The sequence below is a fragment of the Phalacrocorax carbo genome, chromosome 9, assembly GCF_963921805.1.
Source record: "Phalacrocorax carbo chromosome 9, bPhaCar2.1, whole genome shotgun sequence".
NCBI classification, from domain to species: domain Eukaryota; kingdom Metazoa; phylum Chordata; class Aves; order Suliformes; family Phalacrocoracidae; genus Phalacrocorax; species Phalacrocorax carbo.
This window is the reverse complement of record NC_087521.1, coordinates 3295023-3320578: the sequence shown is the minus strand read 5'-3', so window position 1 is coordinate 3320578 and position 25556 is coordinate 3295023. Positions and strand designations below refer to the sequence as shown.

At 37.4% G+C, this 25556-nt stretch overlaps 1 protein-coding gene across 1 annotated transcript in view; it reads left to right on the top strand.

Moving 5' to 3' along the window:
* RYR3 (ryanodine receptor 3) overlaps nucleotides 1-25556 on the top strand; it is a 204527-nt gene that overhangs the window by 89873 nt on the left and 89098 nt on the right. The window contains 7 exon segments of the mRNA XM_064460023.1: nucleotides 9983-10256; nucleotides 12136-12250; nucleotides 16373-16505; nucleotides 17539-17642; nucleotides 20592-20727; nucleotides 24330-24510; nucleotides 24964-25069. Coding sequence (XP_064316093.1) covers nucleotides 9983-10256; nucleotides 12136-12250; nucleotides 16373-16505; nucleotides 17539-17642; nucleotides 20592-20727; nucleotides 24330-24510; nucleotides 24964-25069 — 1049 coding nt within the window.

The window sequence follows — 25556 nt, the reverse complement described above, 5'->3', positions numbered from 1 at the left end:
TAAGAGAGCGGAGAAAAATACTGCAGATATCATCAGTGTGCCTGAAGATTTTTCTCTTTAGTTTATAAATCTCATTGCCCTTTACAGTGAGCTTTCATGTTGCTTAAATATACATGAGAAGAACAGACACCGTTTAGCAGAAATTTTTTTTTAATGTCCTTCCTGCAGCAGAATATTGTAGAGGAAGATGACTGGGTTATCCCTGTGTGTTGGCTGAGTAATATTAAGTTATTAACATTTCTTAAAAATAGAAATATTTAACTTAAAACACTGGAAAAATCTGTGTGTATGTTTTGAAACTAATGGGATGAGAGACAATTTAATCCACAGACCTAGGAACAATATATATGGGAGAATGTATATTATGTCACTGAAAACAATCCTTCCACCGAGCACAGCTGAATAAGCACAACAGAGAACTAAGAGTAACTGTTGAAAGAATACAATAATTTATTTAAAGTTAATTAGTTTAATCATGTTTAAGAGTAGGCCAATAGAGTCTTTATTCCTCTGTTTTCATATCTGTAATGTCTGGTGGCAGGAATTCATAGAACCACAGGATGGCTGAGGCTGGAAGGGCCCTTTGGAGGTCATGTGGTCCAACCCCCCTGCTCAAGCAGGGCCATGTAGTACAGGTTGCCCAGGATTGTGTCCAGAGGGCTTCTGAATATCTCCAAGGTTGGAGACTCTACAACCTCCTTGGTCACTGTGTGCCAGTGCTCAGGCATCCTCGCAGTAAAAGTATCCTGTTGTTCAGATGGACCCTCCTGTGTTTCAGTGAGTTCCCATTGCCTCTTGCCCTGTCACTGGGCTCTGGAAAGAGCCTGCCTCCCTTTTCTTTACATCCTCCCTTCAGATATTTATATACATTGATGAAATTGCCCTGGAGCCTTCTCTTCTCCAGACCAAACAGCCCAAGCTCTCTCTTGGTTGATGCTGAGCAGATAGGTTGATGAGCTTTCTTCTTAAAAAGGCCTGACACTACTTGTTGCAAGAAACTGCGGAGGTTGGTTGGACTTGATTCATACGATGTATGTATCAGCTGATAACATTTATATCCATTTTGTATATTGTATTATGAGAAAGCGTGCAAAGCTTGAGAGATGTTAATGAAAGTTTTTACTCTTGAATTAAATTTAGGTCTGGTAAGAAACCTAAATGGAGTTGGATCAAGGTTATTCCATACACAGAGGAATGAAGGATAAACTTAGCGCTGTAATTCATAGGTTTTGTAATACAAAAAGATGGAAAGTTTATTTTCTGTAGAAGAGTAAATTATAAATAACAACAAATGTCATTTTATGCAAATGCCATATGCTTGCCATATTTCATATATGTTGTCTTATTACTTTACCATGCCTAATGGCATAAAACAAGCAGAAAAGGAGACTAAGAATTTGTTTCAGCAAGTTTTCTTCATATTCTTACAACCGGATTCAGAAGCATTATCCAGCAAGTATTTGAACACTTCCAGGGTGTAATATATTTTGTTATATACCTTTATATAGAGGAAATATTTTTTTTGTACTGCATTCAATCAATTTTAACTTGTAAATGCTGCAAGAGCTTATAAGAAGTGCTATAGTGTATGTGAACTGGTTTTGGTTCTCTGAAAAGCTGGATTTTCAGAGAAACCAAGCATGTCCATAACCACAGAGGAATGTCATGGTCTTTTCTTTATAATGCTTTGAAGAATATTATTTAGTTGATTAACCAAGGTAAGAAATAATGCATGTGCATTAAGTAATTGATAACTGCATGCAGTCATTTTAGCAATGGATAGTTGAAAATAAACTCTTGCATGTATTACTGGTGTCTCAAAGATCCGCTACTTTTAATTTAGGGAAGCACTGAAATAAAAAAAACATAAAAAATGTTACAGGTAACTTCCTGTAATGTTTGTCACAGAAGTTAGTTCAACCTCTTTGCTACTTGGGAGCAAAACAGAGCTTGTTTGTAAATGGAAGACAGGAATTTGTCATTATTATATAATATCTGCATTATTTCAAGTTGTGTTTTGAAGGTATTTTGTTCTTTTGGCTCTACTTCCTCTAATAAATTATTTATTGTAACTGGTTCTGTTAGTGGCAGGGAAGGACTACTAGCAAAATGAGTGTTCACGTTCCTTCCTACTACTACCTCTTCTTAGGGTACATATACACACAAACATACCTACATGCACATAAACACCCCAAAACACTTGAAATCACAGACCTTTTTATTCTGAGCAGCATTCCTGGTTTTGTGGTTTAGCCCCAGTCAGCAGCTCAGCACTACCCAGCTGCTCGTTCACTCCCCCCTGGTGGGACGGGGGAGAGAATCAGAAGGGTAGAAGTCAGAAAACTGGTGGATTGAGATAAAGCAGTTGAACAGGTAAAGCAAAAGCTGCACGCAGAAGCAAAGCAAAGCAAGGAATTCATTCACCCCTTCCCACGGGCAGGCGGGGGCTCAGCCCTCCCCAGGAGAGCAGGGCTCCGTCACACGTAACGGTGACTTGGGAAGGGAAACACCATCACTCCCAATGTCCCCCCTTCCTTCTTCTTCCCCAGCTCTATATGCTGAGCATGACACCATATGGTGTGGGACATCCCTTGGGTCAGCTGGGGTCAGCTGTCCCGGCTGTGCCCCCTCCCAGCTCCTTGTGCCCCCGGCAGAGCACGGGGAGCTGAAAAAGTCCTTGGCTAGTGTAAGCGCTACTCAGCAACAACCAGAACATCTCCACATTATCACCGCTGTTTCCAGCACAAATCCAAAACATAGTCTCATACTAGGTACTGTGAAGAAAATTAACTCTAGCCCAGCTGAAACCAGGACACTGTACATGTACATTGTCATACCGTGTTCCCTAACACAGGAGGAGTGTCCGTGGTCTGAATAGGTGGGATGGGTTCTGTGCTTGCAATTCCTCTACCATCTGCATGAGCGTTTTGTTTAGCCTCTTTGAGCAACTCACCTGGCTTTCACTGCCATGTATTATCCCCAGTGAGGTTGATGTGCAGTTTGAATCTCAGAAATTTTGTCTTTGCTCTCATACGTTTATGAGTTTTAAGTACTTAGTAGTAACTATAGATGGTGAGGAATAAGTAAGGCAAAAAGCCAGATTCCTCCTGGTCTTCCTTTAGAACATAAATTTTTGTGGAGTTTTCTCATTCCCTTTGCAAATCAAGATTGGGTTTTGTGAGCTCTGAGTTTCTATAACACCATCCAAATATCATCTGCAGAGTTGTGCAACTGACTTGAGGTTGGTCTTCCAAACAGCAACGGTAGTAAGTGCTCCTCTTCTATTTCCAGCTTGCTCAGTTTGGCAGTAGTCCCTTGTACAGACCTGGAACAATTAATTTCATCTCAGATTTAATAATTTCATCAAGGGTTGTGTGAGATTAGACAGCAATGCTATTTTATAGCTCAGGACACCTCTTACATGATCTGCTTGTTCTGTAAACCAATGGAGAGGATTTATCCTGCCCTGAAAATCTATTTTGGTCTTGTTAAGTTTGATACTAGATTGTAAATACAGTAAATCTTCTAATAATCTCATGTGCTGCATGAAAAAGGGTTTTGTTCTCCAGTGACGCCGCTGTTAGCATCTGTTTTCTCTTTAATGGTAGTAGGACCTACTCAGTGTCTGGGAAGTATCATTTCTTCTCCAGGCTTCATGTGGATTCTGTTGTCATGACTCAGGAAGCATTCACTCCTAAAGCCTCAGGCACAAAGTATTTGGTCCTTGGAACAGAGCAGTTTACATATTTCATATACTGGAGCTTTGGGGCCCAAGAAATGCAGGTTGGACAAATGATTCTACAGTGTCTGTTTTTCTAGAAATTTCAGATAATCTCTTCAGGCTTGGGCTTCTTGGAGTGATGCATAGTACAACTATGGATATGGATGAAGTCCTTCAAAGGATAATGAAAAGTTATGTAATATTGATATTATATCATATCATATCATTGACTGCAGATGGAGATGTGAGATAAATAGTCCATGTGTGCACTTCCCCTTTACCCCTCAAGAAATTTGGAATTCAGAGACTGAAAGGAAATGGGTGTCTGAGGTACCCCAGTCCTCTTATGTGCATTGAAAAAGGGTGGTGGTGTGCATGGCATGTGCCTGTTGCCAAGGGTAAAAGTCTCTGGCCTTGAGCGTCTGGTGATATATACTCAGGATATGAATTTTCACAGGAAGGAACTATTTTCTACAACGAAATCTTTGTTTCCTCTAAACATGCATTCATATCTAATCACAAATGGACTTTTATCTTAGGAGAGAAATGTCAGTGATTTAAACTAGTCTTAATGATGAATTAGTAAAATTTGTTTTTAAAAACAAGCTAGAACTTAGAGAATAAACACACTGAGGCAATAAATTACTGTTAATTATGATGGTGGGACTTTTGTAAGTCATAATTTAGGCATATGTATGGGGCACTTATCTGCAGCCTTGAAAGATAGTTAAGGCACTGCAATTTCTTGTTAAAACTTAAGAACTGGAAAAACATTAGCAACTATTTCAGCTTGTTATCAATGTCACCATGCCCAGTATTGAGATTGCTCCCAGCTTCTGTTACAGGTTAATCTGCTGGCCTCCCAATCACCTCCTTCCCCAAGCCATAGGCTTGCGGTGTGATAAAAGGGGTAGTACCCCTTACACACAAGAAATGCAAAGACATTATTAAATAAATACAGCGACTGATATGTCTGCTTTTTAGTTTTTCTGTGGGTAAGAATGAAAGGAGTTCCATGGCCTTGTTCATGCATTTTGGGAATAGAAACTATGGCTGTCAGGCTCACCTAACTATGGCTCTTCAGGTGCTTCTAACTTAGGGAGGGTATCTGCTATTATAATATGAATCTTTTGTGTAGAACCATATATTCTGAAGGTGCACACATGGTTACTGGTCCTAGAACAGAAATGAAGAAATAGAAATTACTGGCTTGAGCAAATACCCTAATTCAGTTCCCACGTTAAAAGAGTGAACCATGGATCTTTCAAAGAAATCTTAGTGTGGATGTATGAGAATGCGTGAAAAGAATAAGTCTCTGTTGAATAATACCCGCTGCATGTTCAGGAAAAGAAAAAAGATGCAATTGTAACATTAAGTTGGAGAATCATAGATTGTGTTCTTTGAGACTTTTTTCCTTGGAGTGCTACTTACACTGAAACCACAGTATATTAACTTATTAGTTGTTACTTATAATAGACTTCCCACTGGCTATTACCTCCATTTTTTTGTTGTTGTTTCTTGTTTTTTAAATTTTGGCTACAGACCTTTTGGTTGCAATACAGTACATTTGTGATTTATTAGCAGTCAAAAAAAATCAGACTATTGCTGTTACTGAGATCGTGCTAGGGTCATCACGTTTGATTGTCATGTATTCTCATCTTTTGGCTGAGTTGCGAAGAGAGACTTTTCCTCAAGTACAACAAACACAGCAGCTTCTCCATTTCAGTATGGGGCAAAAGAGGGTAGAATGGATTAGAGGGGAGGAAATGACAGATCACTGTTACAGTGCATCTGATTAGAAAAAGAGATTCTAAGCAAGAGCTGCTAAACCTAAACTAAAATACACAGGAGGCATAAGAGCAGCCTAGAAAGAACTATATTCTTATTTCCTGAGTTTTTTAACTTTAATGCCTCTTAAAGGATTATTAATAAAGTGTTTGTCAAATTTTGCAAGTGTTTCTGGCTTTCCCCTTTGCAGGAGTTCAGCTGGAAGTCCTGAGAATGTACTGCTTTGCTTAGACGTGGGCGAGTATATGTAAGTGGCTGGGAGCAGCAACTTGAGAAGTCTCTAGTTTTAGGCAGCAGAAACTGGACTGCAAAGTTCTGTATCTTTAAGAAGTATTCAGATAAGACATCAGTCCTGGAATGAGCCTTATACACTCGGACCTAGAAGCACTAGAGACTCTACAGTTTTGGAATGATGTGATGGGTAACGATTCAGATCAATCCAACCTTGTTTCAAACAGTGACCACAAATGGTTATCTAGGGACAAGTGAGAATAAAACAATCAGATTATGATACTTAGAACTTTAATGCTGTCCCAATCTCAAGTTTTATCTTCAGCTCAGGAGATTTTCTGAGTCTTAAAGAGGATTATAATTTTATATCCCTATTGTATCTTCCTGACATATATTTACGTAGTCTCCACTTGAGCAAATGTGAACTTTTAGCATCTGCCACATTTTTGGCATGGAGTTTCAGGGTTCTGTCATCCATTATGTGCAGAAACACTTTTCTTTTTTGGCTTAGCTCTCTTGTGAACAGGCTTCATTTGATGACCTCCTCTAGGGTTGAATGAAAACAGGTGACTGACCTATGGATTAACATAATGGCATAATGTACTCTGCTTTAACCGCCCCTTGCTTAATAAATCCTGGCTTTTTATTTTATCTTTTTGACTGCCAGTGGATGTGAGTTGATACTGATAATTAGGCTGATATTTTTATAAGTTGATCAGGGAGGTCTTCCACTTAGAGATATTCAAAAACCATCTAAACACAGTCCTGGACAACTGGCAGTAGGTGGCCCTCCTTGATCATGGGGATCGGATCAAATGACCTCTAGAGGTCCCTTCCAACCTCACATATTCTGTGATTCTGTGATTTTCTTGGATCCATCTGCCAGATCTTATCTCTGTTTACACCTCATAGTTCTATTAATAAATGAAGACTCTATTTTCCTACGTCACTTTATTTACAATGACTTTATTTAAAGTGAATTTCATTACTATTTTATTGCCCAATTTGTCCTTTTAAGTTGTGCATTTTTTTTTCAGTTATACTCATATTTCCTATCCTTCATAACTTTGTATCATCAAACTTGTTTGCATCTGCTTACCCCCTTCTTAGGTCTTTTAGGGAAGGGAGGTGCTTAACATCACAGAACATAGCACAGATATGAGCAGAACTTCACTGCTGTTTCTCCCTCTTAGTAACCACTATAATTTAGTTCTACCCTCTGTTTCTTGTCTTTCAACAAAAAATTCATCCATGCAAGGACGTGGCTAATTGATTTCGCTAAGGCTATTTGCCATACTGCCTAAAAACAATTACATATAGCAATATACTACTTAAAAGCATCTCAGAAACAGAAAATCAAAACCTTCAAAGGTACTAAAATCTAAGAAACGCTAACACTTGCTGTGGAGAACCATTTTCAAAACTCCAGAGAGAAGCTCTAAAAAACATGGGACTATTTTGTTGCACTTACATATGCGAACCTCTGCGTAGACAATTCAGTATTAGGGAAACAATGTGGTTTTCATTTGTTCATTTCCTGAGAATGTGTTTTGCATGGAATATTATGTTTGTACTAAAAAATGTAATAATGTTTTCATTATATCTATAAATATCTGAGGGTTAACTCGAGTGTATAAAATCACCCTCATAACTGAGTCAATGCAAATAATATTTTTGTCACCAAAGTACAAAATATCTATTTGGAGTGAATCATTATGGTATTTTCCCTCATCAAACAAAAAAAAATTTCAACGTATTACATTATTTTGAAAGCAATATTCCTTTCAATCTGAAAAATCATATATTTCTGGCAGTGCTAAATGAGAAACTAGGTTTGTAAAACAAAGGCAAAAATTTTTGCACATTTTGTCCTTTAGCCTTGTGAGAGGGGCCATCACCTGAGCTATCAAAGACCTAATGTAATTTCACAGTAGGAAACCTTAACTTCTCCTTGAGTTTACCACTTCAGGTTGCTCTTTATCCCTTTCCCCCCAGTCAGAAAGCCAGCATAAGCAATTATATTCTTTAATAATATCTTTGCCTTTCTGACACAACTAGTATGCTATATTTATGTAACCAGAAATCAGTGACACTCAATGATTTGGAAATTTATGGGAAATTACTAGTTATTCTAGAAAAAAAGAATGTAGTGCAAGAATCAAAGAAGAGGAGGTTGGCTTCTTGCACTGAAAGAAGAAGTTGTTTTGATTGAAGAAAGTTATAAAGTGTTTTGGAACAAAGCTTGTTTAATGTTTTCATTCATAATGTTCCCCTAAGAACAGGGCTGTCTTAATGAAATACAGAATCTGCCACCACAGAAAAAAGCCTGTTTATTGAACAAAATCTGAAAATTAATGATGGTTTTCTATAAATATATCACTAAGTAAACTGTAGAGTTAGCAAGTAAAAGGATAGTGAAGGCACAAAAATAAATGGATATAGAATCATAGAATCATTAAGGTTGGAAAAGACCTCTAGGATCATCAAGTCCAACAGTCAACCCAACACCACCAGGGCTCCTAAACCATGCCCTGAAGTGCCACGTCTACACGTCTTTTAAATACCACCAGGGATGGTGACTCCCCCACCTCTCTGGGCAGCCTGTTCCAGTGCCTGACCACTCTTTCAGTAAAGAAATTCTTCCTAATATCCAACCTAAACCTCCCCTGACCCAGCTTGAGGCCATTTCCTCTCGTTCTATCGCTAGTGACTTGGGAGAAGAGACCAACCCCCACCTCGCTACAAACTCCTTTCGGGTAGTTGCAGAGAGCGATAAGGTCTCCCCTCAGCCTCGTCTTCTCCAGACTAAACAACCCCAGCTCCCTCAGCCGCTCCTCGTAAGACTTGTTCTCTAGACCCTTCACCAGCTTCGTTGCCCTTCTCTGGACACGCTCCAGCACCTCGATGTCCTTCTGGTACTGAGGGACCCAAACCTGCACACAGTTCCATATATACTGTACTATACTATATATATACACACTATACTGTACTACATATACAGTAGCTATAAACACTTTTGAGCTGGAATTTGGGAGAGGGCAGTTCTTACCATTAGAAGAACTTTGGGAAAGTCAAGAGGTAACTGCTGGAAATAGAGGAAAGAAACTTGCATTGTTTTAATAAGGAAGGTGATTATTCATGTTCTACTTGATATCAACGATGAACATTTGTTGGAACAAGGACTGGAATGTGTGTTTAATTTTCAGGTAAATTTCCTAAACTCTGGGCTCAGAAAAATTGTTTTCAGGGTCATTGAAGGTGTAACGTATACAAGAGAACTGCTTCAAGCAATATGCGTTGTGTGGTTCCAAATTTTTTTTTTCGAAAGTGTATTCCAAAGTGACAGGTGACTTTCCCCGAACAGATGGGAAATACAGATTAAATTCCCCTATTCTAAGTCAGTTTGCATCTCCTGCTCCTCCTGTGTTTGTATCACACAATTCTGAGATGTTTCCAGGTAGATCATCTTTTTGAAGACAATGTAGATCCTTTGTTTGAACAATAAAATAGCTAAAATATTCATCAAGTGAATGAGCAGCAAAAGCTGCTCCAGCCACCCTGAAATGGATATTTGATTTAAAAAGGCAGCTATCTCATCCTCCTTTTTGGCAATTTTGTAAGTTTAGAACAGCTTTTATTTCCTCCCCCCGCCCGCCCCTGGCAAAATTTGTTGGCAAGCTGAGCTCACATCCGTGATTATTTCTGCTGTAATTGGACTCATACTTGTAAGCCAATAAGCTGTTTACTGAAAACTTAATTACCAAGTTCTGTATTCCAAACCTAGGCTGATTATCATTAAAAATATTATGTTTCTTTGGCATTATAAAATTAGATTTCAGTCATTCCTAATGGAAAGGTGTTTGTGCTGCATTTGGTGCTATTTTCTAAATCTTGATGTAGAAATCAAGGATAAATCAGAAGTTTAAATATAGTATCTAACTTACAAAGATGATTCTTAGAGTCATCATCAACTAAGAAGTTTTTATTGCCAACAATTCTGCTATTGACTTGAACGCAAAGTAGATGTTTCTTGTTTTTCTCTCTCTCAAGAGCACCACACTTATCTTGAAAGATCTAAAAATTCTTTTTCCACTTTAAAAATTCTGTTTAGTCTGCTTCTGTTCTTTTGCTCTCTTACAGCTGTCTCATTGTCTACGGTTACCTAATATTTTACTATGATACATGTTTTTGACATTTTTTGTTGTAATAGCTAGTAACATTTTGTGTATTTTATTCTTTTAGCTACACTGAAAGAACTCATATCCCAGACTATGGTGCGCTGGTCCCAGGAAGATGAGATTCAAGATCCAGAGTTAGTTCGGATTATGTACACCCTCCTTCGGAGGCAGTATGACAGCATTGGTGAGCTACTGCAAGCTCTGAGGAAAGCGTACACTATTAGTGCTGCCTCTGTGAAGGATACCATTAATCTGCTTGCAGCACTGGGCCAGATTCGTTCACTTCTCAGTGTCAGGATGGGAAAAGAGGAGGAATTGCTAATGATTAATGGATTAGGGTACGGAATTAACATAATTCTATTTTTAAGTTTGTGTAAAGCTTTTTGTTACATTAGTAAATCCTTTCGTTTTAGATCCTGGATAAAAATTACTGCCGTACTAAAATGCAGAGATGTACCAGAAATTTTCATTTTCACAGGTATTTCCAGGATGACTCCAACTGGTCTCTCTAGCAGTATGAAATGTATCAAAATTTCTCTGAACTAAGGTATTTTCTCATCTAAAGAAAATGGACTCCTTTTACTATAGTTAATCCTAGTGTTTAAAGCTTCGTCAGAGTACAGGTTTTAGTGGCTGTGGATAAAATGGATAACTTAAATCTTTATTGGTGTCAATATTACATCTTTCCCAAACTTAAAGGTGATGAGTGAATAAACTTGTTGGTTTTTTAATTGGAAAATTTGTGCACGCAGTTAGGTAGAACCATCAAAGTGGTGGTGTGATCTGAAATATTTCAAACTAGTTAGTATATATTATGTCATCATCAGTGGCAACTTGAGGTATTTGAACAGAGAAGACTGCTTATTTTATCCTTTATAATATTAGAATCATAAGAAATTGCCTTTATGTAATGCCTGCTAATGTAAGAATATTTTTTCTGTATCTTTGCTATGAAATTACATCTGTTAAGCAGCAGTATTACGGTGCATGCCTGTCTGTCTGTTACTCCTCTTATGTGAATAATTGCTGGATTAGGACATTTTATGTTGGAAGGGAAAAAAATTCACAGAAAATTAATTACTTCAATTAAAATGGTGATTTAAAAAGAGAGACGATGATAGTACAGTTACCTAAGAACTGTATTTATTTGTCCTTCATCAAGAATACAGAATAATTTCTCTCTTTTATAAGAGTTGTAAGGAATTTCCATTATTCTTACTGTTTCACCATAAAAATTGTATTGTTTTTGTAAAAATTGCAAAGACTAACCTCTTCAGTTGAATTAAGCAAGTCATGGTAACAACTCATGAGTTAGTATGTGTCAGTATTACCTAATTTGTACCTGATGCGGAGTTTGTAAAGTTGCTGAGAATTCTAAGAGGGGGAAAGGGTGAGTTTTGTCTAAAGTCAGCCTGTGCGTGGCACCCTTCCACAGAGGTGCTTTATTACGAGCCATCTTCCATTTCCATTCTCAGATTTCTGTATTTCTTTAAAGCAGGGATGACATCTGTTATTTGCCATTTGTTTTTAACAGGTTGACCTAAAATGTTAGAAATCCCTGGATTCCCTATTGAAACACATAGATTATGTTCTGGATTATGAAACTAATATAGCGAATCCATGAACATGTTGAGAGGATGGTGGGCAGAGTGAAGATGTTAAAATATTCCTATTTAAGGGGACTGTATGCCATTTTACATCTTCTGACAGATGGTCTTAGTTTTGGAAATATTGATGAAAGGCATTTAATAGATAACCTTGAATATTAAGTCTCTTTATTGTCTTCTGCTTTCTGAACGGAGAAAATTAATTAAGGGGTGTTACTGTAGAGGCAAGATTAGATCTGGATTTCTTGATCCCCGTTCTCTACTTAAAACATAAGAGCATATATTCTTTTCCACTTAGATCATCACAGAATCTATTTTTTCTTTAAACAGAACAGATGGTAAGAGCAATTTAAAGATGAAGACATGCCAGTTTGAAACAATGTAAAAGATTAGATGCTTATTATATAGAAGTGATGAAAATGAGAGGAATGACACCATATTGAAATGTGAAGCATTTAGTTGTCAGGTGTTTTAGTATTATGCTGTAATCTAAGAATTTAAACTTATATTACTACAGTGAATGCATATTTCTGAAATCTCTAATAATGCATCATTGATTTAAATTAAAATGCTGTTTCTTAAAAACACATTGCCTTTTCTTCCATTTTAGGGATATAATGAACAACAAGGTGTTTTATCAGCATCCTAACTTAATGAGAGTCTTGGGTATGCATGAGACTGTTATGGATGTGATGGTGAATGTGCTTGGAGGAGATAAATCTCAGGTAATTTCACTGTAATTTTATTGTGTGTTTTGCACTTTGAACTTTTCCAAAAGTATACTAGGATGTTTAAGAAGAAATATCTGAAGAAAAATAGATCTCCTTGATGTAAGATAGATTTTGCTTGTCCAAATGGAAATACTTGATTAATCTTAAAAATAGAACTGTTTTTATAGAACAAGAGGGGGAAGCCCAGCATTTTAGGACTTGATTTTAAAAACCGAGTGAGAGATTATAGGTGTTTCATGTGTCTTTAATAGGACTTCAAAAGGTTTTGTTCTTACTTTAAATTAAATATATATGTTAGCTGCATTTATAGGAGGTGTAACTCTGCTAGGAAATATATACCTCTTCATCTTAGATAAAGTGTTATTAGCAGTAAACTATAATAAGAGACTAATACCAACTTGATTTTGAATGCTCAAATTGAAATACTTGAATTGAGCAATAAGTTTCTTGCAGTGTTGTATTTTCCCATTTCTTAGCATTATGCTTGAATATGTATGTATTAGTTTAAAGGCAGAGTAGCATAAATTTTGAGAAGCCTAACTGGACATTTAGGCTACTGAAGAAAGTCAGAAGTGAAGCAGGCTTTTCTCCTGTCTTGTCTTTGCTTATGCCAGATGTCTTTATGCTCTTGCCTCCCTCCCAGAAACAGGGGTCTCCTCTGATCCCAGTCTTGCTTATCTTGTTTTCTTTTGCCTGGCCACTCATTCTTATGTATTTGGAACGATTTCCAGCCCATTTTACTATCCTGTGCTTGCCTTGTCTACGTCTGCCAACTTTTCATTACTTGAATGCCTTCTATGTGCAGTTACCCACCTCTTTCTTTGGCTCTTTGGTCACATAGCTCATCTACTGCTGTAAAATCCTTTTATGTTGTGTCTGGCTGTATCATCACAGTGTTACAAAGTATTCACATATTGGTTTTAGTTATTCTGTTTTAATATGCTCACATTTTCAAAGCAAGCTACAGTTAACTATAAAATGATTAATACTTTGCTAATTTATAAGTCTCACAACCCTCTGGTTTTACTACAAGGTGTACATATGGTGAAAGGTGACCAAAAAAAAAAACCAAACCAAAAAAACCCCAAAAGACCAACAAACCCAAAACAACCACCATAGGAGTGGAAAACCTATGAAGTAGTATGAACAAGAAATAGGATGTGTTTGGAACTCAATCTATTCCAGACTCTGGTGCCTCATTTTCTCCTTAAGTGAGGAAACGTCCAGATACTCATGATTCAGAACCCATAATTTTCTTATTGAGTCACAGGGCTACAGTCATGTTATGAAATAACACAGCAAGGCTCGTTAACAAAGATTTTTGCACACCGTTAGCAGGGATTTTAAATATTGCAGTGGGGTGATTTCACAGAACAAACCATTGGGCAGGGAACTGTACAGACAGTGAAGTGATGCTTCTGAGTTCCAAGACTGAAGTTTCCTTCAGTGGAACTGCAACCTTGCAGGGAGAGAAAGTACTGCTTTCAAAATTATTGTCCTCTGCTGTGTGTTGATCTTCTGCTGGCGTGCTTAACTCCTACTGGCAGAGAAGTCTCACTTGAAGGATTGTTGACCCTAGGTAGAACCACGAGGCTGCAGTCTGGAAAAGGTACATGTTTGTGCAGGCTGTGGGTCTTTCACTCTGCCAAGTAAAGTATTCTTCTAAATGAAAAGGAGGGGGGCCAGAAACAGTGAGTATGCCTTGGCCAGCTATGGTTTTATATACTCATTTGAAATTCTCACTTATAAGCAGTTTGTCGGTTATATGCAGGTCAAGTATAGTGGTGGCATCAGGCACTACTAGACCACTGCTCCTCCTCCTCTCACACAAATTCCTCAGGGCTAGTTTGTTAGTATGTTCCCTTTCGTTTTCTCCTTCCAGCTCCATGGCCGTTTCTTTCTGTTCAGTGTTACAGCTTCAAGAGATGGAATGAGCAATGATGCAGTGTAGCCTCTGGTTTAGGGATTGGGCATTCTCCTAGGTTATGGTAGGAGCTAGATCTCCAGCTTCTTGGATTAAGTGATTTTATCATGAGGCATGTATTGAGACATGTAGTGAGAGTGTTATAGCTCGCACTTCTCTGAAGGAACAATGAGAAGGTAAAAAACTTGTCAGCTGAAACTGAATAAAGTTTATGCAAGGCTTTTTTCCAGCTGTGCTGTTAATAAATGAGTCAGAAATAGACGAGGAGATCGGTGGAATACGCTGTGTCTGCAGGTATCTGAGTACCTTAGAGGTGTTTTGCTAGTACTGGCTAACAAGATGCTGGAGAGGTACTTCATTGGCGAAATGTATATTCCAAAAAATACTTGGGCAAACTTTCACCATTTCCATCACTGTTAGGTTTTAATGTGTGTCTTTGTGCGTAAAATAGTTATTTTAAAGACTGTGTCTTTAGAACTTATAATTTTGGAATCTTAATGTCATGTTGGTTTTTGGTGTTGGTTGTTCATCATTTCCATAGAATCGTGAGCAACATCCCCTTTGGCTGTCAGAATTGAATCATTTTACTTCAAAATTATTTCTTACTGAGTGAAAGTTTTAGTATTCCATATTCATATATGTTCTTGTCAATAATATGGAACTCGTAAAATGACAATTTTTAACAGTATTGTTGTTACTGTAATTTTCTAAACAAAATTATGTCACGCATTCTTTTAAAATCCCTGTAAATTTGGGTTGTGGAATCTTTGTTGAATGTTCTCATGAATGAATGAATGTTTTTAATTCATTTTCAGCTACCCTACATTTAGGAACAGAAATCATATATAATGCTGCTTGTACGTAATAGCTCCTTCATGACTGAAATAGGCAAATGAGCCACATATATTAGCAAAAAACTGTGCTGAAGTAAAACTACAGTTAATCGAGTCTCTGGAAGTTAGGAAGTGCACCTGATGTCCTGGAAAGATAATACATATCATATAGCTTTTTATTACATAATCGCTTTTCTTTCAAGATTGTTGTCCCATTAAGTGAAAAGGTTGCACTTCTCAGAGTGAATTAGAGTTGTCTTGTAAAGAAGGCAACATTTATTAGACTTCATTATAATAAAGTATAAGCAATATTATTTATAGTAGAAAGGTATGAAGTGAAGGAGGCAGGATGTCATAGGAAGAAAAAACCCCGTGATATTGTAATTAAAATGCTTAGATACCACCCTGGATATTATAGAATATATATCATATATAGAACATATTACTCCTTGTGCCTAAAGGGTGCCAGTCAATTTATTTAACAATTCTCGTGGATGGTGATGAATTTTCTCATTAATTTTGTGAGTATCCTTAGGATGTAGATCTGCAACAGGATTTGACACTTCAGAAAAAGTGCTGGATAATGGTACATTTAATAAATCAGATAGAAAAAACCCTTAACAAGCATCAGAAATCTGTCCTGTGATTTTTGATCTTGTTCTTTCAGCTCCTTTCAGTAAAATGTGAGAATGGCATAACTTGTTCATCTCAGAAGATGTTATGACTAATTGCACTTGGTGAAGCATTCTTTCATGAGTGCTACAGATGAAATAATTTTATTTTCAGAGGAGAAATCTTTGCACATAATGTGCAGCAAGTAAAGTGTTGGGGGTTTTTCATTTGGTTTTGGTTTTAAAAGTATTGGGTAGTTAATCCAATTTTATGCTTTGTTCTATCTTATCAGGCCTATGCACTGAACAACATAGGAGTCTTGTAGAAATGTTTTATATGAAGACTGTATATTCTTATTGTAGTATGGGAGGATAAACTAAGGTTCTTGAATGTTCTTTCTTCTGCTGTGATCTAATATTGGGGATTGAGCATAACGGAGAGTTTTTGTATAACTGCATTTTCTACTCTGCACATTGCTTCGAAGAGAGTTACTTCTCCATTTTTCCCCTTATATGTCCCCTGTAGTCCTCTGCAAAATGATTCTTCAACATTTTAAGCCTCATGGCCTAACGAATACAAAAGCTAAAAGGAAACACGGCTCCTTTGTTAAGTTAGAAGCAAAGGAACTGTCAGCTGCTTATCACCTTGGTAACTCCGCTATGCTTTCCATGTTAGGAGTGCAGGCCGAAGAATCGGAACAGATTGGTAATTAACATATTTCACTGCTTTGTCAACTTCCTCCTTCAGCAGATCGTTTTTCCTAAGATGGTGGCAAGCTGTTGTCGATTCCTGTGCTACTTCTGTCGAATTAGTCGTCAAAACCAGAAGGCCATGTTTGAGCATCTTAGTTACCTACTGGAAAACAGCAGTGTTGGACTGGGTACGTCATGTAGCTGTACCAGCTAAAAGCAAGACCAGAAGGAACTGTGACATCACAAGACTAGTGACACAGTCTTTCAGTTTGCTTTGTATAGCAAATTGAAGCATATGATGAAGCCTCTCTGAAGCTTAAACCACTTTGTGGTTTCACCTCTAACTCATTTTTCCCATTTTCCTTCCATCCTTATGTGTCTGTGAAGTGTATTAGAAACAGAGTAGTCTAAATCTGTGGTTTTTAATAAGTTGTAAAGTTTAGGATTAAATCCATACAGTTTGACATTTTTTTCCATTCAAAATAGTTGTGACTGGAAATCTAAGATTAAATTAACCCTTTTATGGTGCCTATTTCCTCTAGATTCATTTCCCTTCCCTCTAAAGTTTAGGCCACTGATGTGATTTTCATATTTTTCTGATGGAACACTAACTGTATGTTTTTAATGTGTGTGCTTCAGAGTTTGTAACACAAAGAAAATTGTCTTGGATAGATAGATGGCTGTATTAATAAGGTATAGCAAGGCACGACAGCATGTGATTTCACAGTGCTTTAGCTGTGCATGGTGACCATTTTGATACCCGCATTTGCCAATATTGAGCACAGAAAATGGGATAAGACTAAAAGAAACAAAACAAAACACTGAAGCTTGAAAATATCTCTTTTAGCTGAATACCGGCATGTTTTAAAATCTTGAATTGATATGTTGTGCAGAATTACACAGTTAACATGTTGCTCTGCTAAAGAAATAGTATAATATTCCTCTGATTTGTTATGTTGTTAATACTGATTTCTTCATCTGCATTTAAAACCAGCGTGTTTGAATACGCTTATAGATATGGATGTCAAGTCAGAAAAAAATTTCAGCATTTATTTTAACATTTGTCAAAACAGTTAACCTTGTTCTTAATTGAAGAACAGCCATACAACCTACTGGTAATATATTTATGTTCTAGATTCCAGTGTGATTGCTGCCCTCTGCTGTATGACTGTGATTACTGCAAACTGGATTTAATCATTGTATATTAACTTTCTTCTGCAGCATTTCCTTCAATGAGAGGTTCGACACCACTAGATGTTGCAGCAGCCTCTGTAATGGACAACAATGAGCTCGCACTGGCATTGGAGGAGCCAGATCTCGATAAAGTAGGTGCTCAGTCTGACTTATTTACCTATTTATTAAATAGTGCACCTGTGCTAGAAGGGAAACGGGCAAGTTTGGTGGTAGTAGTTTTTGGATATGATCTCCTCAGAAATATTTGCTCTAGGTATGTGCTGTCTCCAGGTAAGATTGACCGAGCAGTATTTTCCCTGATTTTGCTTTATGCTTAGTGGGAATCACAGCAAAAGAGATTTATTTCCGTGTTCTGCATCCTTTCACTATTGTTAGCAGGTAGAAAGGATGGCAAGAAAAAAGGCGTGAAACAGGAGAAAGGAATATCAGGAAACATTGTCTGGGGAGGGGCAAATTTGAAAATTATGAAGAGAATGTGAAGAAAGGAAGCAGGTACTTTGACTTAAATCATAGAGGTTGTTAGGGATGGAGGTAAGAGCTAAGAGAATGGAAGGGCAGATATTTGAAGAAGGGAAGTTGGAACAGGATTTTAAGGGTAGTTGCAGTAGCAAACTAAATTCAAGACTCAGGTCATTGGCAGTGGTTAAGGATAAAGAGAAATGTGAGGAGAGGCAGGATGAACTAGAAGTGGTGGGTAAAAGGATACAATAAACAGCATGAGGGTTCGTTGTATATCCAGGAAGGAAAACAGATTAAGAGCTGGAAGATGGGTGCACAGTCAGAAGAGGAGGAAGGCAGGGAAAGCAAGTGTGATATGTGCTAACACAGCAGTGGGGAACAGAAAACAGAGGGGAGGGTTTAAAATAAATGGAGGAGAAATGTTAAGCACCTAAATAACACCTTCTCATAGGAAAAGCGTCTGTGCAGTTTGGGAGAATCCTGTGATGAGAGTAGAATCGGTTGTGAGGGTGGCTGTGATCGCCATATGCTGTGGGAAAGGAGAAGCTGGGAAATAGAAATAAATGGACATGTGATGGGGATAGCTAAGAGAAGACAGAGACATGACTATGAATGGGAAGGGTGTGAGAGAGCACAGAAATATACTAAGTAGATAAAGGTGGTGTTTAGAACAGTTATCAGTTTTGTACCGCCTGCAAAATTGTTGAGAGTGCACCTTGTCTTGTTGTTAATAAAGATCTTAAAGAGCATTGACCCTTGGGATATGCCACTAGTGACTGGAAGGCTACCAGTGACTGTCTTCTGTTTTCATGGAAGTGGAAATACTGTAGGGCGAGTCACTTAAATGGAATTTCACTGTTGACCATTAACTGCATGTTCCTCATTTACTGATTACTTACCTTGGAGTACTCGGCACTGTACATGTGCTGAATGTTCAAACAGTAACAGGTCAGCTGCAACATACACAGTATTTTATGCTGAAAAATCAGGCTGTCTGTGTCTCAGACTGGGCTTCCCAATTTCTTTGGTTGTTTAGCTGTAAGAATGGTAATGTATTGCCTGTAATGTATTAACTTTGGTAAGTCAATAACTTTATCTCATGCTTTATATGGATGTTATTCAGTAAATAAATCTATATACTGAATAACAAGAAAAAAAAATGTTGTTTAGGCTATCAGTTCGATGAATGTGACATACATAACCTACTCACACAGTGATACGGCGTTTCTGTGTGACTGAAGTTTGTGCCATAAAGCCTGTGTTTAAAGCAAATAAATTACATGTAAATAACAACTTTTGAACTTTCGTCATTGCAAATTTGATCTCTTTTTGCTGCAAATGTGTGACTGTGTGGAAGGTAGAGGATTGCACAAGAAAAGTATCCCACAGTCTGGTGACTTACTGTAGTAAATTCTGAATAGAATAAAATTGTGGTGTTCGGTAGTCACATTATAAAATCTGAAAAGATACGGGAGAAGAGATTGTTCTGCCAGTCAACTCACATGCTATACGAGCTGCATCTCTAGAGTCCTACAAGTGTGTGTTCACTCATATCTTCTGAACTGATACTAGAAAACTATCGAGTCCTGTTAGGAATTGCATCCGTTTTCCACCAAGTCACTTCCTTACTGCATACTGTAATAAGAAAAATTTTCACATCAGCCCCTTTTTCCTCTGTCGCAGCCTTTTGGAGGCAACTTATATACTGTATCAGCAGAGCTAGAAGTTATCTTCCTGAATTCATAACTAATTGCTCTCTTAGGGCATTAGATCATGACTAAAAATGTTCTCACGGATGGTGGAATTGCTATAGGGCACTTGAGCAGAACAATGTATCTCCCTTTTCCAAATAGAAAAACCTATCTCCCTTTTGCCACCTGTTTTTGGCTGCCTGCCTTTGTAAGAAATGATAATTTGCATCTCTTTTTACAGGTTCATGAAGGGTTCCTGATGTTCACTGCCTATTTCAAAATATATTTAAGTACTATAATCATGTTCATTTGTCGTCCTTTGTGTATTCTAAGTAAAATTAAAAATCACATGTTTGGGCAAGTTGTTTCTGCAAATTTCCTTCTAAATGATTGAGGAATCATTCTGTACATGTTTCAGAAATGCAGTTTACTATAGTTAATGAAATTTGTCATCATTTCTCAAAGATTTCTCATAAAGATATTTCTTTAAGAATATTTCTTGATAAGAAACGCTGTGTTAGGAATTTACATAACACCAAAAATTTTAATCTTTCTGGTTTCAGACTCCTAAAACTGTTCACTGATATTTAAATAGTACTTTAACTGTTATGTACTGTAAAAAAAGATCTCAATTCCACAGTATTTTATTCTACTTTCACATTCCACATTTATTCATGTTGTATTGTTGTCTCATCATATAATTAGGTAACTTCAGAAATAAAGAGTGCTTGACTTTCTTTCGCCATCATAAAAAGCAAGAACTAGAAACTAAGACTAATGCGATAATGAGCTACGTTGGTAGTTTCTCAGGCGGAACACCCAGGATATAAAAACCTTATTAAAAAAAATTACTATGTTCGTTTTGTTTCATACTTATTTTTAGAAATATAGTTCTAAACACACAAATAAGTGATTGCTTCTGCATTGTAGGTTGTTACCTACCTGGCAGGTTGTGGCCTGCAAAGTTGTCCGGTATTGCTGGCTAAAGGATATCCAGACATTGGATGGAATCCGATAGAGGGTGAACGTTACCTGTCATTCTTAAGATTTGCAGTTTTTGTTAACAGTAAGTATAATTTCTTGGCATCCAAATTCCATCAAAAGCTTCCCTTAAAATTACTTTTCTAACTGTGTGTTAATGGATGTGTTAATGGATGAAAAGAGGTTAACGCATACTGTTCTCATTACGAATACAAGATTATTGATATATGCACCTTAGTGTAATTTTTTGAATCTTCAGTTAGTTGCATTTTTTCCTTACTCTTTTTGCAATGTTCATAATTTAATAGAGTAACCTGTTAAGGGAGCAAATGATGTTAGGAATTCTTTCAGTAAGTAAACTGTGGGATTTACATATACCACATATACTGGTTATAAACATAACCAGTGAGCACTGATTTGAGACCTTTCTTGGCCACTATACCACCGTGAGATTTAGATGTTTGTAATTAAGCCACCTTGCATTACAAAAAGCAAATTTCCAGTAGGTCACGTGTTTACATAGTTCTGAGGGATCAGTGTTTGTAAAGCACCCTGTGTACCTTAAATCTGGTGACTTAAAAAAGAAAAAATCTTCTCCTTTGATAACTGCCTTATACTCGCTTCTGTGGACAATTTCCTTGTGAAATTTATTAAATAAATATGCTAAAATCAAATTTAGATTATCTGAATGCAACTAAACAAAAAGCAACCTACAGTGTGTATTTTTTTCATCAAACTAGTAATTTAGATTAGAGATTAGATGAGATCAAAAGATTTGTCTGTTCACCATGTATCTGCTCTGCCAAAATGGAAAGTGTTTTAAAGGACAGCTAGGGACAGCCAGAAGGGAAGTAATTTTAAACAGTCTAGCTTTTAGATTTTGGCTGTTCTGTTCACATACTCTTGGTCTGAAATAAGCTAATGGTACCTAAAACAGAAACAATAAATATATTTACTCTAAAGTTTAGTAAACATTCCTGAAGTATGTTCATTACCTAAGTCTGTGGTAAATTAAGATAAATTTTTTACATCTCGATCTAAACTGTATTGGAAATAAGACACTCAAAACAATATTGGTAGGGCTGCTGTTAAACTGAAAATTAGTTACATTTTATAATTTTATTTGTATTTGCTATTTGATTCTGCAAGATCAATTCAAACAGCACCTTACAGTTTTTAAAGGGGTTTTGTATTTGCCTTCTCAAAAAAATACATGGAGCATCTGGTAACTGTAGCTGAAAGCTGTGCGTGTTGATTGTTTGCATATCTATAGACAGGTATGTAGTGAATCTTCTTGAGATTAGATTGTACTTAAGTCATTATTTTAAAAACCTTCACTTAGAAGATTTTAACCAAATGAAACTAGAATTGTTGACTAAGTTTTAAAATCATGCTTTTTCCTTGTGGTATGAAAATAAGGTAAACAAAAAGGAGAAAGGAAGACAAAAAAAAGAATCTGTGCAAAGTCAGTAGGGAGGGTATAGAATTATTTAGGTTGGAAAAGACCCTTAAGATTATTGAGTCCAGCTGTAAACCTGACACTGCCAAGTTCACCACTAAACCATGTCCCTAAGGACCAGATCTCCACATCCTTTAAACACCTCCAGGGGCGGTGGCTCAACAGCTTCCTTGGGCAGCCTGGTCCAATGCCTGACAACCCTTTCAGTGAAGAGATTTCTCCTAATATCCAATCTAAACCTCCCGGCTGCAACTTGAGGCCATTTCTTCTCATCCTGTGTTCCATATCAAGATCATACCAGTGTTTTAAGTGGGAAAAATACAAGACTTACATGTTTAAAGTATTTAGCTGCTCCTTCTAGAGCCAGTCAGTCTCAGTTATCTCACCTACCATTGCCTTCTGTTGACTCTGACTTCCTGGTACCACCACTGGTGCTGTCAGCTAAACCACAGTTTTTAGTCCTACTTTTTTGGTGGCTGCTAAAGCTGCAACATTCAGCTTAATATAAGCTTGCTACTTGCATTTTTGTACTGGTTTAGTATTGTAGCTTGCACGTAAAATATAGATACTGATGATCCAAGCTATGGACATCACAAGTTCAGTGACTGTGAAGAGTTTCTTTTCCTGTAATTTGTTTTCATCCTACATGTCCTGTTAATTTCATATCATCCTACAGATTATCAGTATTCTTATAAGGTAGCCGCTGTGAATTTCTCAACAGTTGCATTTAACCATAAGCTGAGTTTTTGACCCAATTGTTATTCCTATCATGCTTCCATGTGCCACTAACTACAGTCCACAAAGCAGTTAGTTACGTACGAAGAGTTTATATGAAGGTTCCTTTTCCTAATGACTTTTATTCAGCAAACATCTAGATTACAACTTGTCTGCCTGTACTGAATTTATACAGTAGTTAAATGCACTCTTTTCCCTTTTCAAATATGCATACATTCTTCCACACAAAGCTGTTATAAATAGGATTGTTTCAGGCAAGCCATGGTCTTTAAAACTGATTTTAATGTGATTTTTGTGTATAGAAAAGATGAAGTAATCGATTTCAGGCTTTAAGTAGTGAGCAGAAAATTTGACGAATATGTAAACATGCAGTAGAAAGAATCAGAGATTTTACTGTACGTATATTTAACCTAAAATACAATTTGTTATTCTTTAGTCATACGGACAAGATTAAACTCTGAGATGAGTTTTCCACTGATGAAGTACTAAGGACATAATGTTAAGCAACATTCTTTGCTTCAGTTGGTCCATTAAAAATCAGATAACTCTCCTGCCCTGTACTAGGTCTGGCTGGGATGGAGTTAACTTACTTCATAGCAACCTGTGTAGTGCTGTGCTTTTCATTTATGGCTAAAATAGTGTTGATAACATACCAGTGTTTTGGCTGTTGCTGAGCAGTGCTTGTGCAGCATGAAAGCTTCCTTATGTGTTTTTTCCCCACTCTGCCCCTTCCCCTGCTTCCCCGACCCCAGTGAGTAGGTTCAGGGTGGGTAAAAGGATGAGAGGGGACACGGCAGGGACAGCTGACCCAGACTGACCAAAGGGATATTCCATACCATGATGTTGTGCTCAGCAACACCATCTCAAGGAGAGGAGGAGGAGGGGGGGGGAACATTTGCGGTTATAGCGCGTGTCCTCCCAAACAGCCGTTACACATGCTGAGGCCCCACTTTCTAGGATTGGGCTAAATGTCTGCCTGGGAAGTAGTGACTGAATTTGACTTTTTGCTTTTCTTGCATGCATAGCTTTTGGTTTCACTATTAGGCAGTTGTCATCTCGATCTATTAGTCATCACACCTTCCTTCTATTTTCTCCCTGTCCTGCAGGAGTGGGGGGAGAGTGAGAGGCTGGGAGAGTTGGCTGGAGTCAAAACCTCCTTCTTGCCCTCCCCAACAGCAGACTTCTTGCCTCTTGGGACTATTAGTACAAGAGAGAGTAGTTTTTGCCATAAAAAGCAAATTAACCTTCTAAAGTGAACCTTTCTAGCCTGAGTATAGTAAAAGTTTTGCAAGGCAAGTCTACACTGTCACTTTTAACCTCGGTACATTTTTGATAAAGCACATCCAATTCTGCCAACTTGATACAATTTTGTTTTCAAAAATAAGGATGAGGGTTTGTTTTATATTTTGTAAAATTTAGGGGAAAATGCTGTTTTCTTCTGGCTTAAGGATACCTTTCAGGAGAAAGAATGTATAGTGCTTTTTGGTCCTCAGGTGAAAGTGTTGAGGAAAATGCAAGTGTTGTTGTCAAGCTCCTTATTCGACGGCCAGAGTGCTTTGGACCAGACCTTAGGGGAGAAGGAGGAAATGGTTTGCTGGCAGCTATGCAGGAAGCTATCAGGATTTCAGAGAATCCTGCTCGTGACGTTCCCTCCCAGGCATATAAAAGAGAAGGGTAAGCAAATGTGAATGCTGCTTTGGCAAATGACGATTTAATAGCTGGTTTAATCACGCTTGCAATATGTGGATAATCAGCCCTGTTGTGTAAGGCATTATACAAACATAGAGCGTTAGAGATTCACACCCACAAGCAGTTGTCATATGGAATTCATAAAGCATGAGCTAGATAAAAGTGGAATAAGAATTACAGAAGAGAAGAAGCCTGAAGGACAAAGCAAAGGAGAAGGAATGAAGCTAATGTAAAGTGAAAGAGGAGGATGGAAGGCTCATGTGAAGTCAGTTATTACTGTTCAATTGCATGCTTACTCTAGGGATAAAAACCCTGTAATCCAGAGCCAGAAGAAATTAGTATATCTGATTAGTAGTTTCTGGATCATGGATCTAGCTCCAGAGAGGAGCTATAAACTTATATCAACAAAAATGCTCACTGGTATTGTTTGCCTTCTAGTGAGGAGGAGGAGGAGGAGGAGGAGACTGTGCACATGGGCAATGCAATCATGTCATTTTACTCAGCTCTCATAGATTTACTTGGACGCTGTGCACCAGAAATGCATGTAAGTTCATTTTGTCACTTGCTGAGAAATGTAGGCTTGTAAAGAGAACTGCACGCCTAACTAAACTGTTCTCTACTCAAAGGCTTCTTCCCTTCAGGAGGCGGGCTTTATTGCATTTCTCATTGTATCTAGACAGATGTGTTCCCTGAAAGCTGTTTATAAAGAATCGTGGTCTTTTGATTCCTTATGCTTTTTTATTTGTCTAAAATTTTAAGGATTCTTATGTGAATATGGAATCAAAGCAAAGATGAACTACTAGTGTTGCACATTTATACTACAATGAAGTTTCTGAAAGTGGCCTTTTACTGTTCTCTAGAAAACCATAAAAATAATTTTTGTAAGAATGTGATACCAAGCTCCTTTTATGTGCTGATGAATTATGGTATCTACACCACAGGAATATATAGAAAAATGTGTAAAATAACTGTTTTGAGTGTAATATCTGTAACAGGCAAATGCAAGGCTTGGTTTTAGTTAGACTGACTTT